The sequence below is a fragment of the Argopecten irradians genome, chromosome 9 (genome assembly GCF_041381155.1).
Source record: "Argopecten irradians isolate NY chromosome 9, Ai_NY, whole genome shotgun sequence".
NCBI lineage: Eukaryota > Metazoa > Mollusca > Bivalvia > Pectinida > Pectinidae > Argopecten > Argopecten irradians.
In genome coordinates, this window is record NC_091142.1 from 15,700,575 (window position 1) to 15,718,835 (window position 18,261).

General features: G+C 35.7%; 1 protein-coding gene across 3 annotated transcripts in view; it reads right to left on the minus strand.

The window, feature by feature from the left end:
- Positions 1-18,261, minus strand: part of LOC138331600 (homeobox protein cut-like 1) — a 92,421-nt gene that overhangs the window by 54,109 nt on the left and 20,051 nt on the right. For all 3 annotated transcript variants that reach the window (XM_069279307.1, XM_069279308.1, XM_069279309.1), the window contains exon 2: positions 8,996-9,106. In XM_069279307.1, the coding sequence (XP_069135408.1) occupies positions 8,996-9,106 (111 nt within the window). The remainder of the gene's footprint in view (positions 1-8,995; positions 9,107-18,261) is intronic.

Here is an 18,261-nt window from a genome sequence, read left to right on the forward strand (position 1 = left end):
ATTTCTACCTTAATGTATTCGACAGACAAAAACTCATTAATATCAAAGTCCATAAAATTTAAGCCACCCTATACTGTACCCCATTAAATTTTTTTACCCAATCAGTCATGTCAATTCAGAGGCCAATTTATACATATGTTTGGTCGAAGCAGCTGGGGAGAGGGTATACAGTTACTGACTTCCCTTGGAGGCAGGGTTGATAAATCAGATCAGTAATAAGACGATGATTTCCAATCGCACAATCCTAAGTAATTCCGATAAACTCGGAGCTTATCTCGGGTCACGTGTTCCTCAAAAACACAAGTTGGGCAACACTGTAAACTTGAGTTAATTAACACTGACGAAATGAGCTCAGAAAGATACTTTTTTTCCGGGGTGATATAAGATCCCCTGCTGATAACGCTGGTCTTATTTATGAGGCCAGCTACATTCTGCCTTTTTTTCACAGCAATCTAAGCTGCCGATCAAACAAATCAATAATGAGGGGAGACAACTGTGCCTCATAGCCGATTCTAACTGGGATGGATCAGCCAAGCGGGGCACCTGTGCCTTCTCCACGGCCATGATAAATACTTGTTTTATTCGGACGGACATTAATAGATGTGATCACTATTTTAGGCATGGAGAGATGTCGAACATAGGCAGTCCCTCAGCTCTCCTTTGTTTGTATGTGGTAGGTCAATATCAATCGTATTTATCTTGGGGATTACAGCCAGGGATACTAGGATTTATCTCTGGAATAACAGGTATAGATACTTGGATTTATCTCTGGGATAACAGGCAGAGTTACTAGGATTTATCTCTGGGATAACAGTCAGGGATACTAGGATTTATCTCTGGGATAACAGGCAGAGATACTAGGATTTATCTCTGGGATAGCAGTCAGGGTTACTAGGATTTATCTCTGGGATAACAGTCAGGGATACTAGGATTTATCTCTGGGATAACAGTCAGGGATACTAGGATTTATCTCTGGGATAACAGGCAGAGATACTAGGATTTATCTCAGGGATAACAGGCAGGAGTTACTAGGATTTATCTCTGGGATAACAGGTATAGATACTTGGATTTATCTCTGGGATAACAGGCAGAGATACTAGGATTTATCTCTTGGATAACAGGCAGGGATACTAGGATTTATCTCTGGGATAACAGGCAGAGATACTAGGATTTATCTCTGGGATAACAGGCAGGGATACTAGGATTTATCTCTGGGATAACAGTCAGGATACTAGGATTTATCTCTGGGATAACAGTCAGGGATACTAGGATTTATCTCTGGGATAACAGGCAGAGATACTAGGATTTATCTCTGGGATAACAGTCAGGGATACTAGGATTTATCTCTGGGATAACAGCAGGGATACTAGGATTTATCTCTGGGATAACAGGCAGAGATACTAGGATTTATCTCTGGGATAACAGTCAGAGTTACTAGGATTTATCTCTGGGATAACAGCCAAGATACTAGGATTTATCTCTGGGATAAACAGTCAGGGATACTAGGATTTATCTCTGGGATAACAGCAGGGATACTAGAATTTATCTCTGGGATAACAGGCAGAGATACTAGGATTTATCTCTGGGATAAACAGCAGAGATACTAGGATTTATCTCTGGGATAACAGGCAGAGATACTAGGATTTATCTCTGGGATAACAGTCAGGGATACTAGGATTTATCTCTGGGATAACAGCAGGGATACTAGGATTTATCTCTGGGATAACAGGCAGAGATACTAGGATTTATCTCTGGGATAACAGTCAGGGAACTAGGATTTATCTCTGGATAACAGTCAGAGATACTAGGATTTATCTCTGGGATAACAGGCAGAGATACTAGGATTTATCTCTGGATAACAGGCAGGGATACTAGGATTTATCTCTGGGATAACAGGCAGGGTACTAGGATTTATCTCTGGGATAACAGTCAGGGATACTAGGATTTATCTCTGGGATAACAGTCAGGGATACTAGGATTTATCTCTGGGATAACAGTCAGGGATACTAGGATTTATCTCTGGGATAACAGGCAGAGATACTAGGATTTATCTCTGGGATAACAGTCAGGGATACTAGGATTTATCTCTGGATAACAGCAGGGATACTAGGATTTATCTCTGGGATAACAGGCAGAGATACTAGGATTTATCTCTGGATAACAGTCAGAGTTACTAGGATTTATCTCTGGGATAACAGTCCAAGATACTAGGATTTATCTCTGGGATAACAGTCAGGATACTAGGATTTATCTCTGGGATAACAGCAGGATACTAGATTTATCTCTGGGATAACAGGCAGAGATACTAGGATTTATCTTGGGATAACAGGCAGAGATACTAGGATTTATCTCTGGGATAACAGGCAGAGATACTAGGATTTATCTCAGGGATAACAGTCAGGGATACTAGGATTTATCTCTGGGATAACAGGCAGGGATACTAGGATTTATCTCTGGGATAACAGTCAGAGATACTAGGATTTATCTCTGGGATAACAGTCAGGGATACTAGGATTTATCTCTGGGATAACAGTCAGGGATACTAGGATTTATCTCTGGGATAACAGGCAGAGATACTAGGATTTATCTCTGGGATAACAGGCAGAGATACTAGGATTTATCTCTGGGATAACAGTCAGGGATACTAGGATTTATCTCTGGGATAACAGTCAGAGATACTAGGATTTATCTCTGGGATAACAGGCAGAGATACTAGGATTTATCTCTGGGATAACAGGCAGAGATACTAGGATTTATCTCTGGGATAACAGTCAGGGATACTAGGATTTATCTCTGGGATAACAGTCAGAGATACTAGGATTTATCTCTGGGATAACAGTCAGGGATACTAGGATTTATCTCTGGGATAACAGTCAGAGATACTAGGATTTATCTCTGGGATAACAGTCAGAGATACTAGGATTTATCTCTCTGGATAACAGGCAGAGATACTAGGATTTATCTCTGGGATAACAGTCAGAGATACTAGGATTTATCTCTGGGATAACAGGCAGAGATACTAGGATTTATCTCTGGGATAACAGGCAGAGATACTAGGATTTTATCTCTGGGATAACAGTCAGAGATACTAGGATTTATCTCTGGGATAACAGGCAGAGATACTAGGATTTATCTCTGGGATAACAGTCAGGGATACTAGGATTTATCTCTGGGATAACAGCAGGGATACTAGGATTTATCTCTGGGATAACAGGTCAGAGATACTAGGATTTATCTCTGGGATAACAGGCAGAGTTACTAGGATTTATCTCTGGGATAACAGGCAGAGATACTAGGATTTATCTTTGGGATATACAGTCAGAGATACTAGGATTTATCTCTGGGATAACAGTCAGGGATACTAGGATTTATCTCTGGGATAACAGGCAGAGATTCTAGGATTTATCTCTGGGATAACAGTCAGGGATACTAGGATTTATCTCTGGGATAACAGTCAGAGTTACTAGGATTTATCTCTGGGATTACAGTCAGGGAAACTAGGATTTATCTCTGGGGTAACAGGCAGAGATACTAGGATTTATCTCAGGGATAACAGGCAGAGATACTAGGATTTATCTCTGGGATAACAGGCAGAGTTACTAGGATTTATCTCTGGGATAACAGTCAGAGATACTAGGATTTATCTCGTGGATAACAGTCAGGGATACTAGGATTTATCTCTGGGATAACAGTCAGGGATACTAGGATTTATCTCTGGGATAACAGGCAGAGATACTAGGATTTATCTCTGGGATAACAGTCAGGGATACTAGGATTTATCTCTGGGATAACAGGAATACTAAGATTTATCTCTAGGAAGGATTCTTTATCTTATGGACACCAGCCTTCGAGATGTCCTTGAGACAACTCTATATTTGATTCCCTAGCCTAGTATTCCAGGGACAATAGTCTTGTTTTCTTTATCCAATGGACAAGCATATATAGACATTCACAGACACTGGTACTGATTTTTAGATGGGTCATGAGAGGGGCATGTTTTTCACATGTAACTCAAAGACCACCCATGTTTTTTTTCTCATATTGAATATCAAACACAGTATGGTATTAATGTACTGAGAAAATCAATTTGGCTGTCGTTGCCCCCCCCCCCCTCCCCTTTCCTCCTCCTCCTCCTCCTCCATACTCCCTTCCCTCTCAACGCTCCCCCACCTCCATTATCCCTAGTCTCCAACACATCATCAACATCATCATCATCAGAAGCTGTAATGAAAGCAAAATTTATCCCTACATCTAAATACCATTACTCCACAGTTTGAATTTTGTCTTAAAATCTCCTCAGTTTAATTGGCTTCTATGTTGCACAGATCCATGAGAATGCTTACCAGTCATGAAATACAATAGCCCATGGCACACTATTACTGTCAAGCTCTATGGCTTCACTGGCAGCCATAATACATAGCTCTCTCTTACCGCCTAAGCTTCATGTTTATATCGTCAGGAAATTACCGATATTATTACCAATAACCATTAAGAAAAGGAATAGCAGTCAGGATTACTATTACATACAACATTTCGTTAAAAAAATATCTCTTAATAATTAGCCGGCTACAAGAAATACCCACAGAAAAAATCGGTCAAAGAGTCTCATTTTGATCTTGATCCTGTAATGACTATAAGCAATTTTTATAAAATTTAAATCGCATCCTCAATGATATGAGATCTAAGAAAATTTCACCAAACTTATAATTACTATCCATATCTTTAGGGTACAGTACATTCAAGTTTTAGTTCCTACCAAGAATTCACAGTAATTTTCATTGAAATATTCATACTATCCATATCTTTAGGGTACAGTACATTCAAGTTTTAGTTCCTACCAAGAATTCACAGTAATTTATTGAAATATTCATAAAGGTATCATGATTAAATCTTAATAGTCTGAATGCTTTTCTAATATTTTTTATAAAGTAGTACTAATTATTCTGAATTCATAGATATAAACATAACTACTATTATTTTTTCCCCTATTTGTTTCTTGTAAAAATTGGAATAATTACACCCTGGAATCCTTATAATTCTAATAATGGTTCAGCTGGACACCATGGGAGATAACTCTACATCAAAGGGAGATAATTTAAGAAAGGTAGCTTACATTCCTTGTTTTGTCTTGGTGTTTTTTTTTAATTTATAATTTCAGTCTAAAAATAACTTTCAGAAAAAAACAATCAGTTTTTTTTTCAAGAAATTATGTAATAATCATTCCACAAGATCAGCGAGTTCAGGAATCAATCTTCCTGACCACTTGAACTTTGATGATAAGTACTTGTACTTTGTGTTTAAAAGGAAACCACTCCCCCTCTAAAATCACTGACTAATTATTTCATTCAAGTGGTGGATCTTAAGTACCAATAATCATATTGTACTGATAATATTGTCAAGTACAAACAATACTTATTTCAATATTATCCTGATTTCAAATAAAAACTTATTGTCAAAATTTATTAAAAATTATCATTATATATCATAATTAATATCCCAATATCACTAAGTAGTAATATTAACATTATGTAAAGAAAACGAAATTGACATTGTGATAATGTATTAACAATTATTATAATATACTGATGATACAAATTATCATAATATAATGATATTATTATAATATGCGATAGTATGGATTTCAATATAATGTAATGAAAATATCATAAAAATTTACCAATGTCAGAATAATTAATACATATAAATAGATTCTATCATACTATTATAATATATTGATATTATCATAATAATAATGTTAATGAAATACAGATTCTATCAAATATTTTGAATATGATAATGAATTTTGTTGATGGACAATTAAAACATCACAAATTAAAACACAGTTTTCTAGGAATTCTAGTCCAAACAATATCATTCTTTCATATTACATACCTATTCACAAAATTAATAGCTTCCATCGAAAGAATGAGGTGTATATTAGTTTTTTTAACAAAGATCTGCGTGGTTTTGTATATTAATTTCGGAGCTAAATCATTTTGACAATACCTAGTGACTGTGAGGATTCCTCTGATATAAATCACAGCGTAACAATTGTGATTGCCGGTTATATAAGTGGAATGCGTTATATTAAATATTTCTGTTTATTGCGATGACATTTTACAGCTTGTTCTAAACCTTACAATGACAGTTTTAGTAGTCTAGATATAAACTATTACTGTAATTAATTAAATTGTCAAGTATTTTTTCTGCTTTGTTTGTACAAAATGAAGGGATGTGTCGTTAGACTACAAGCACAAGGCAACTTCTGTAACCTTTGACCCCTTCATCGCCAAAATAGCTACTTCATCAATTTTGCCTAAAGTGCACAAGCATTCTAAAATGGAGGTCACATGATCAATGATGAATATCCTGTGATGAGATTCACTAAACTTGAACTGGTTTTATGATATAAATGTCAAATTTGAAAAATTTGAATTATTCATTTTGAATTACAAATGTAAAACCAGTTTTCTGGTTCTTTATTTCACTTTCAAATTGGGTCTACAATGGATATAACAATTCTGTTCTGATAAAGCACTGTAATTTCCTTTCTTTTCATAATAACTCAATATAGTTACTTTATTTTATAACCAAATAAGTCAAATTTTCACTCAGAGCAGAAATTTTCTTTTTTTCCTCTAAAATCGTTTGCACCCTCAAACATATCTGTCTACAGTAAATGTCAATATTTGGGTTTTTTTCAAAAGCTAAAAAAAAGTTGTTTCTCTTTATTGTTGTTATCTCCCTTATGCCACAACAGTTGTCTCCCTTTCCTAATAGTAATTATCTCCCTTTTCACTCTTAACGGTAATATTCTCAATAATCACAAAATCTCTCCTAGCCATCTACCCAATGAGTTATCTCTCTTATCTTCTCAAAATTGATAGCCTCGTTAAACGTGAACAAAGAAATACTTAAATGTTCAAATATTGACAGTTGTCTCCCCTGCTACTGATAAACTATTTCCCCTACATTCTGGAAAGCATTTTGTGTATCTTTTTCAACCATACAGGAAACAAATAAATATTTGTTCTGTAGTGTCAGCATGTCACTCAAGGACCCATAACCGCCGTCCAAGCAGAAACCCAGGAGCAAACCTGCAGCCCAGTTCTGATCTCAGACATGTAAGTTTTCACAAATTACAACTATTTACATAAGCTCCCCGGCCGGCTTATGCTCGTAGCTCAATGATTAATACATCATCCCTGCTGGGTCAATTTCCTGCGTGGAACAGAAGTTCTATCACTACAAGTCACCACTGATCATTGGTATCACAGTGGGGGAAAATTATCTTCAACAAACTCCGTCCCAAAACATAAAAGCTGCCGCGGAAATCAGACGCGTAATGAACCGTGTCAGGGCAGAGAATAGCACAATATAGCTGTCCCAGGCTCGGTCTAATAGGAAACACATGTGAATTGTTCCAATAAGTCGTTAAACCAATGATATACACTTGTAGTTTTTGCTGCCTTTTTCAATTTTGCCTTTAATCAATATGGGGCCTGGGTAAGTTTTTGCCAAAGTGTTTCTTGAAGGATCACAAATTTAGTTTTTTTAATTCGTTGGGTCTTTGAGATAGCGTTATAGGGCCGTTATAGCCCATAGTATCATTCTAGTTTTAACTAAATGCACATTTTTGAAAGGAGATCAAAGAATAGCGTCGTCTAATATCGCGGTGTCCCTCTAATTCGTTAATTCCCCCGAAAGTAGCCTAGTGATAATATTGAACTCAGAGACACGGTGGAAGCCAACTGATACAGAAAGAAAAGAAGAAAAACACAACATTACCGTTCCTGTAGCATTCAGTTAATTGTCAATTAGTGATTGCTATTCGGTTCCCAGGGCCCCGCAGATCTAGCTTTCTGTATGTATTGATAGATTTGTGCATCTGGTTTGCGTTATGAAGATCGGGCGATTATTGCAAATTATATAGCAAATTATGTCTTCAGTCAGGGAGAGCTGAGTAAGTGAACTTCAAAATGACTACAGCTCCTGTCTACCAACACAGCACCCACAAGTGGGAACTTCTACAGGGTCCCATACTGTGAAACAGGGGCACAAACAAAAATGGCCGATCACACCGCACATCAATATATATCCACATCAATGGATGGTAAGACTCCCAGGCTCATAAAAAACTAAATCACATAACTTATATACTATGTAATCTTTACGTTTTGTATGTACATATCTCTATAAAAGATCATATAATCTTCAAAATTACTTAATTGTTAGACTATTCTGAAAGAATAAAATCTGAATCATCATTTTCAAATCAGACTTTGATTTCTATAAATAGAAAAGTAAAGAAGACTTTTCATTACATGACAAATCAAGAAACTCCATAAGATATCCAAATAATGTCAGATATCTTTGAGGAACATTTTGTCAGTCTTTTCACTTTTCACTGTTATTGATAATGACCTTGACATTTCTGAGAGGTTACTCTAGATAGCCTGAACCTTTCAAATGCTATTAAAAAACTATTAGAAATTCACCAGACCAAAGCAGACCTTGACCTTTAAGGTGTCATAGAGGTACAACCTTGACCTTTTGAATTTGTTTTTGATATTCAAATAATTTAATTGCAGTTAAGTAGACCATGTCACCTCATTGGTGATATTACAAACAAATATTTCCGATCAACATTTGTTAAATTTTGTCATCATTTGAGCAACCGAAAATGTCTTTGCTATCTCTTACTCAAAGAATTTTATTTTCTTATTTTAGTGATTTTGTCTTTTAAATCTATTATTTTGATTTGCTTATCATATTTGGTTCAAATATTAGTATTTTGATAAAAAATAACTCCTTCATTACTTATACGTCTTAATGTGTAAATGCAAAATTGTCAGTAGCGACTGGACACATCTTAAGTAACTCATCCACCCCTGAAATTCATAATGTACTGGTCTATTCTTTAATTAAGAAAAGCCTAAATGTATCTTCAGGGGTGAATCAGTTAATAATGAATTCTGTGATAATGAAAACTTACCTCAGGGGTATTTTTCTTAAAATCTCTACTTTGCTCTACAAGTCGTTTTCGTGAAGCGTCACTTTCGTCTTGTCTATTGGCTAATTCTGTTGCAGTTGTGTCAAGTTGTTTCTGTAGATAAAAACGAACAAAAGTAAGTTTCAGTATAGCTAAAAACTATAAAAATTTTAACTTAAACTGATCTACTGGTGCAATACAAAACATGGTATTAACACACATGCTTACAACAGATTAATGGTTACAAAACAGTTTTCATTAGTCGTTCAGGTTCCTATAAGATGTACATGTTTGCATCATATATGTGAATAAGGAAATATACTTATAACATTGTTTATCCCCAGAGGTTCATTATATTAATAACAACGTTTTACTGTATGCAAGACTGAAAAGTTTCAAGAAATTGTTTAATGCTAAATACAGGTGACATATATGATTGGGACAACAATTTTTTGTACAAAACAGGTTTTTCAGGTAAAGGAAATGGAAATTGTTGGTCAACCTAATATTTTGCCTTAGATTATGTACTTTTTTATTTACAAAGTTGTTTAATTGTTATTACCCTTATGGCAGTTATAAAGATGAAACTTTATGTGAATTTATCTGAGTTAAAATCATATATGTACAAACACATAGCACATACAACTTATCACCCTTATAATAACCAGTTACCATGTATAATAATTATCTCCCTTTTATTAATCAACAATCATATTATGCATTTAGTCAATATAGCTTTTGAAGATGACATGATCAATTGACTATTAATCAAAATTCAAAATTTGTCAAACACTTCCACTATCTACTAAAATTTTGATAACTTGAATTGTGTGTTAAACTGTTGTACAAAATGAAGAGTACACCGAGATTCAACACTGTGTCACTATAGGTTTTATTTTTAGTCAATCACATCACAAGACAAGTATTTACCAAGTCAGAAAACCTAAACAATTTCTCTGTTATAAGAACAATAACACATACTGATTACTACAGCTCTATTGATACACATGTAACATATTCTTTGTACTCTTTGTTACATCATTGTTTTTTTAAGGCCAGAGGCCATTTCGTTTCCATGACGACTTCTATGAAAACCTGCTGGCCGTTGTTGTGCTGTGTGACAGACACATCTTCCCCTACAAATCTCCCCAAACAGATAATCTACAGCAGACAGTTTAAAGTTGAGGCCAGTCCTTGGTATGCATCGTGATGAGCTTGAATGCACATGGTATATATTCATCATTAGGAGTTAGCACTTATCATTGTCACAATAACATCACCAGGTGTCTAGTCCAGGAGTTCCTCCAACATAGGATTACTGATCTCTGATCTTAGAGTTGATCCAGCTCTGATCTTTAATCATCCTGTCTTGATCTCAGATCTTAGTTTTAGTTTAAAATAAGATCCAGCTCTGATCTTTGATCATCCTGTCTTATTTCAGATTTTAAAGATCATCCAGTCCTGATCTTGGATCTTGATGATCCAGCTCTGATCTTGGATCATCCTGTCCTGTTCTTGGATTGGGTCTTTGAGTAATGATATCGGATCTGGATGATCCAGTCCTGATCTTGGATCTTGATGATCCAGCTCTGATCTTGGATCATCCTGTCCTGTTCTTGGATTGGATCTTTGAGTAATGATATCGGATCTGGATGATCCAGTCCTGATCTTGGATCTTGATGATCCAGCTCTGATCTTGGATCATCCTGTCCTGATCTTGGATTGGATCTTTGAGTAATGATATCGGATCTTGATGATCCAGTCCTGATCTTGGATCTTGATGATCCAGCTCTGATCTTGGATCAACCTATCCTGATCTTAAATCTTAGTTTTAGTTTAAAATAAGATCTTATTAAGCGGGTGTATCTCATCCATTGTGCATTCCATCAACACCATTATATTTCACCTTGCGAGCTCCACACCTTTAATTGTCTCTTTTATTTATATTTATGCACATCCATCAACATGTCAGTGAAGACACTGTAAAGTATATTTGTTTTGTTTATTTGTTTATTGAATTGTTTGTTTGTTGGTTTGGGAGGTTAATTAGCATCTTTGTAGTCCTATCATCTGATCAGAGATTTTTATATTCCACGTTTAAGGAACCTATATCTTTTAAATTAAGAAAATGTTACATTGACTTCATCCTAAAAGTATGTATCTAAGAACACTTTGTGTCAGGTAGTGTAGTAATGATAGTTTGTTTTGAGGACATTTTCCAATTTATTAACTGCATGCATAGTGCAATCCCACTGCAGCATACATATCCCTAAAATTTCATAATCAAAATGTTGTCTCTAACGATTTACAGACATAACATTAAGAGCTGAATATCAAATTCACTATCTTTAAAAGTCAAGATATTCAATATCAGAGTTTTTGTATAATCAACAATTCCAATGAAAATCGCTTTTCTTAGGAGTCAATAATTTATGAGTGATGGTTGAATTTGTACCCCATTAGACGGAGATTTCTTATCTCGTAAACACTTATAGTAAATCATTATCTATAGATGTAGCCCAGTTTGTGTCAATGCATTACCCTCGCCTCGTAAAAGGCGACAAAAAACTCGCCCATAATCATGACAATGGTGTACACTGTTAACAGAACGGCCAACATATCGAGACAATTCAATATCTCCATCGTTATCTGCTGCAGTGCTCGCACATAAAAGACATGACTTAACAAAATCAAATTGCATAAAATATGGCTATTACAATGATTCTTGTATCATTTCACTGAGATGTTTTTTAGAGGTACAGCCTCACGGTTATAAGATGCTAATAAGGTTGAGTTTGATCGCTTTTTTATGCGTATTTGCTTCAGTAATATCACATCAGAAATTCACGGTGATGGAAAAATGATCAGACGCCGCGACGAGTTTCTTTGTTGTCTGTTGATACCAACCTATGATACAGTGCATTTACTCGTATAAAAAAGCGACTAAAATTAATACTTGGTTTTATTATGATAGGATAGATTGAAAATATATACTCTATCATAACATCGTATGTAGAGATGTAATTGTAGAGGAGTTCGGAGACATTATCCGCCTCAATGAGCATGCATTGACAAAGACCCGATCATTGTGTTGATTCATATAGCAGGACGCAATATATACTAGATATCTTGGTATTGATAAGCTCCGCGACCACGGCACATTAACCACAGGCACTGTCTCTTACACAACAACATCATCCTATAGATAAATCTTACATCAGAATATTACCAGGTTAATGGTTGCTGATCAGTTATTCAACATGTGATTTATTGGCCAGCCACCTGTCTAACAACTGTAGTCTACTGTGTCTAGGTGTTATAGAGGACAAAGCCAGTCTAGACTTGAACCCTGAAACTCTGAACTTGAAGCCAGGCTGGACTTGAACCCTGAAACTCTGAACTTGAAGCCAGACTGGACTTGAACCCTGAAACTCTGAACTTGAAGCCAGACTGGACTCGAACCCTGAACCTCTGAACTTGAAGCCAGACTGGACTTGAACCCTGAACCTCTGACATTGAAGCCAGACTGGATTCCAACCCTGAATCTCTGAACTTGAAGCCAGACTGGACTTGAACCCTGAACCTCTGAACTTGAAGCCAGACTGGACTTGAACCCTGAATCTCTGAACTTGAAGCCAGACTGGACTCAAACCCTGAATCTCTGAACTTGAAGCCAGGCTGGACTCGAACCCTGAACCTCTGAACTTGAAGCCAGACTGGACTTGAACCCTGAACCTCTGACATTGAAGCCAGACTGGATTCCAACCCTGAATCTCTGAACTTGAAGCCAGACTGGACTTGAACCCTGAACCTCTGAACTTGAAGCCAGACTGGACTCAAACCCTGAATCTCTGAACTTGAAGCCAGACTGGTCTCAAACCCTGAATCTCTGAACTTGAAGCCAGACTGGACATCATTTAAGGATGTTGCGGGTTTAAATGGTGGAGGAAAACCAGAGTACCTGGAGAAAAACACCTACCAGCGGTCAGTAATTGTCAACTGCCCCATATGGGATTCAAACTCATAACCTAGTGGTGGAAAGCTTGTGGCAATGTCAGGACATCTTAACCACGTCCCTCATAAAGCCACTGTTAGAAATAAACTGGGTTGTAGAATTAATTTAAGTTAGCAGATGCACCATTACATACACATATATATTTGCAAATTTGAATTGTTCTCATTTTAATTGTATACCATATTACAAATTTTTCACCATAGAAATTAGTAATAACACATGAATAATATTCTCTCTTTTGTTATACTGTCATTATGTACATATTTGAGCTGTAATCTGAATTTTGTGCATTCCGCGCCAGAACAATTGTACTTAAACATAATCGCTTTTAAATTGCAATTGTTGATATGGCAGTTACAGTGAAACAGAAAATTCATCATCGCCATAAATTGTTTAACTCAATCACCCCTGAAGACACATTTAGACTCTCCAAAAGGAAAGATTAGAACAGTCCATTATGAAATTTCAGGGGTATATGATTTAACATTGATTTTGTACTTTAATGTTATTGCACCAGAAAATGTACGGTATAACACAATATATTGGTTAAGTAGAAATTTTCCTTGTTTTCTGTGAATGCTGTGGCACCATAAATATCTCTACACATGAAAATGCCACAAACCACCAAAATAAATTACACAAATATTTCATGTAATGCAGAATATCTGTGATGGGGTTTTTGTAAAACGTCTGTAAATCAGTTGAATAAGTAGTAGTCTAAAGACAATAATATGTAACATGTACACATGTATTTGCATTGTTTATTTGCATAAATAATTTGTTATTTATGAAACACCCTAAACCCAAAATAAAGTACTGTTTTCACACCTCAAGGAAATCCTACCGCTACACAAACACTTTATATAATTATCATCTAAATTTGATGTAGGCAACGAAATTACCATTTTACGCATGCACCACTGTTTATTGTTCCGTCGGAGAAATATTCACACACGGTTAATAGCTGCTTAATTGTGTAGTGTTACTGGCAAGATGAATACTGAATTATAGCCGGTATACTTCAAACAGCGACATGATTTTGAAATTGAACTCCTTTTAGCGAATGATGTGTTCAAAGGGTGCAAAGTCTATAAGATTGTTAAAACCCCCAGTAACTAAAGAATCTTCAAATACTCTCTTCTAATACCTAATGTATATTGCATCGTTACTTAACAGCTGTGCCAATATAGAAATGAATCTAATGACTGATTCAGGCGAGTCAGTATCAAACCTAGCTCTCACAAAAGTATTTTGATGTTTTATGATCAAATGATGAGCTCGGCTTCGGTGTGCTAATGTGTTTATTTCAGCGGAATTAAAACAGAAATAATGTGTTTAACAACAAGCTTTGGACATTTTCTTTAACGAAGTTAAGGAGATATGTCAGTGTCTTTAACTGTTGAACACTCCTACAAAGGGCGGATAACTCCCATTGGCCAGCCTTCAAGATGTTATTGACTGGAATAATAAAACAAATTCACATTCCTGGGTTATGATAAAAGGTTGTCTGTTATGCCTGCTCAGAGATTTACACTTAATTTTTTCTTCTACTTTAACTGTCAAGCAGGGTTCATTTCAGAGGAAAAAAATATTAAAAGATAAAGAGCACTGCTAATGAAATTCGGATTTTCATCTGTTAAGGAACATGAAAACTTTGTAGTTTGCGTTAATGCGTACTTGATCAAGTGTGTGAGTCTGCCAGTGTATTAACGGTAATCCCCGTAGATTTCCCATCAATCCATGAACACACAAGCTCGCTATAACACACCAGATTAACTCCTCAACGAAAAGTTTTAAAGGAAAATCGGCTCGGAATCAATAAACTTAGACAGCACACTGATAAATCGGTAAAACTATTACAACAAATCAATTTTGGTATTTTGGAAACGCCTCAAACAGAGGAATTATATACCTAGTATATATATACAGTTAAGAATAACCTAGCGCCTTATCTTGTAACTATAGTATCAATGTCATTTAAGCTTTTATCCAATCACCTGGAGTCTTTATATAAGCTGCCTATCGAAACATTCATCCCAAATTGTTACGATTGAATGAAAATTTCATCTCTTTAACAATTGAAACAATTAAAACATTCTTAATTACATGAACAAAGTCCATCATAACTAATAAATATAACTACCCGGTAATTAAAATCTTCTGATAATCTAGACAATATTCTATTAAAATCTTCTGATCATCTGGATAACATTCTATTAAAATTTTCTGATAATCTGACTGGATAATATTCTATCAATGTGTTTAGCCTTTATCCATTACCAATCAAAAATCTTTATTTAGGTTGAAAATATTACGTGACTGAAAATTTGCATTTTTTAAATACATGGCAGTATAAAGTAAGATTTTTTTTATCATCCTTATATGAAATTTTACTATCCAGTATGTTACATCATAAATACTATTTGAATTTGCTTATTACGAAAAATTTCATAAATTTCAAAATTCTATTCAATTCAGAATTTGAAGCTAGCTGTAAAGAATTTCTACGAGATATAAAATTTTATGAGAGTAGTTTGTCTGGATTCCCATTACGACAACAGTTTCAACATCAGGTATTGTAACAATACAATAGTGATGTAATAAAAGGGATTCCATTTCATATCACTATACCTATCCCGATATATATTGGTGGAGTTACATTTCACAAACGACAACCTGTATTGTATACCCTCTATATTACACCAGTGTAACAATGACTTTGTGCTATTTTCTGCAAATTTAGGTAAAATAGCTTATTTCTCATCTTCAATTCTTCTCTTTATTTTTTCAATGATTTTCTTGAATTTTCATGTCAAACATACTACAAAGTTCTCATCTTATATTCTTTTCTTTCAACGATTTTCTTGCATTATCATTTCATGCGCACCATACAGAAAAGTGACAATCGTATTGTCACAATGGAAAGAACATTTATATTTTTAGCTTCTATCTTACTTTTTTTTTTTTACCTCTAATATTATCATTTAAAATTATTATTTGTTTTATTTTCCCACATAAGCTCTTTCATTTTTATGTTAATTAATATCAAGATCTCTTATGAATGTGACTGCATCATGTAATAGTATTACTTTATATACGATATTTTCAAATTAATTTATAATTATTTTTTTCTCAAAATAATTATACATATGTACATCATTTAATCATTTTAAGCATAATTAATCAATTAAATCTCTACTAAAATTATCAACATGTCTACTTTGACATATTTCTTTAATCAAAACTATTACGCAGGATTTATTCAAAATTACGATGATGTATTCCTGATTGTGTTCAGGGTTGGATAACATTCCCTACACAGCCATGAGGTATTACAATACGAGACCACATCCTCAATCACTTTGTCCTTGGCTGATTTGTTTATTTAACGTTTTCATCAATTACCGGCTTTGATACTGACTCTGTCGAATAACTATGTACCCCGGTGATATCGTCATCTCGTCCGGGACGGGATTAAGACAGACTGATCCCAAAATCACTTGCTGTCTCCAAGCGTTTACTATGACACAGACTTCTAACGCATGATCGAGGGCTATAGATAATGATATATTCAGTAAGTAAAGACTCAGTGATCAAGCTCCATGTTCCCAGTCTTACAAATATTGACTTGGCGGCTTATCTAGGAAAACAGTTAGCTGGTGATGGCCTTGCCTTCGTCAGTGACACACAGTTCCATACAATTGTTTCTGAGTGGAAATATGATACGATTCAAGTGGCCTAATTGTTAAATGAAGAGCCTGGGTCCCTGATTTGATGTTTTATACTGAAATAGTCAATTCTATACACTCTGATCAGCAGAGATAATTGTATCTTGTGTTGCTACTTGGCACAGATTATGGAGAGGGAGGAGAGGGGATGGGGTAATTTGGAAATTGAATTTGAAATGAAACAGAGAATGATACAGTGCTTCTGTCATTGCCAGTTAGTACTTATATAAACCAGATCCGATTGGTATACATTTTATATACCTAGTAAAAAGTCTAAAGTCTGTCCGGTGGCCATGTCAAACTTTAAAACAGCATGTCAGCACAGAGGGAGATGGCTTAATGGTGGTGATTGGTAGGGGTGGGGGTGGGGAGGGGGGACCCAGAGAGTGGATAAAGGAATAAAAGAAGAAAATAATCTAAATGGAAGAGGGGGGATGGAGAAATGATATGATTTCTGATCAAAGTCTAAACAATGAAAATTAGATTCTTCACTTCTATCGATTATGGTTTGGTTTCAAAACTGTTCAAAAATGATCTGATCATATGATATTCTCTTGTCTTCATTCATTCTCGATTGTCCTTCCCTCTTCCCCTCCCTCCCACTTCTCCAGTTCCCCACTTGTCCACCAAAGTCTCCAAGACATCAAGATATGGCCCCAGTAGGGATAAAGACAGATATAAAGTGGAACAGTCATTCAATGTAGAGAATAACTGTTCTCTCAATCCCCCACCAGTCCCCTGTCGAATAATTCACAAAGAAAAGAAAGATATTTAGATGTTTTTACATAAACAGAAATATTAGGCCCATTAAATGAGAAAGAACGTCGGCAATGATATGACGGTTATTTGTTCCCAAGGAAAGCTTAATGTGTGGCAGGGTATAATTGCATGGGAAAACAATATAGTGTAGATAAGTAAATTAACCCTGTACTTAAGGAAATAGGTAGCGGACCTTGCCAAATGCACATATTCATGTATCTAGTGAATATCGGTTACCGCCCGATTGATCTGTCACGGCGGATTCCAACACCAGTGAAAGTTACCAATAGGTCGGCATTTCTCCAACGTGAATCAGAGATAAACTTCTCACATCATAGGGACGATGTTTGGGCAAAGTTAGAAATTGATTGGGCATAATTTATCGTGTTTGATAGTACCGGAGACTGGTGGTGCCGCCCTGGTGATCGGCTATGTCTAATGTCCCGTTACTGTGCAGCATCCTTCAGGCGCCTACCTGATCTTGTCCAGTGGGTGGAGCCCCGACACATTCTACTGTCGAGAATCAAAACCTGGTACCGAAATGACGTGATATGATAGATGATAGCTGGCAAGGTTTGATTGGCTAAAATCTGATTGGTTACCGTCTAGTTTACAAATCAAGCCATTGTTTTATCAGCCGGTATAAATTTGTTTGATTTTTTTTGGCAAGATTTTTCTATGAAGTTGTTCTCCTTAGTCAGAAAGGTGCACCATCATTTCCTTTTACACGGTTGCCATGGTAACGGGTACACATGTTATGTCATGGA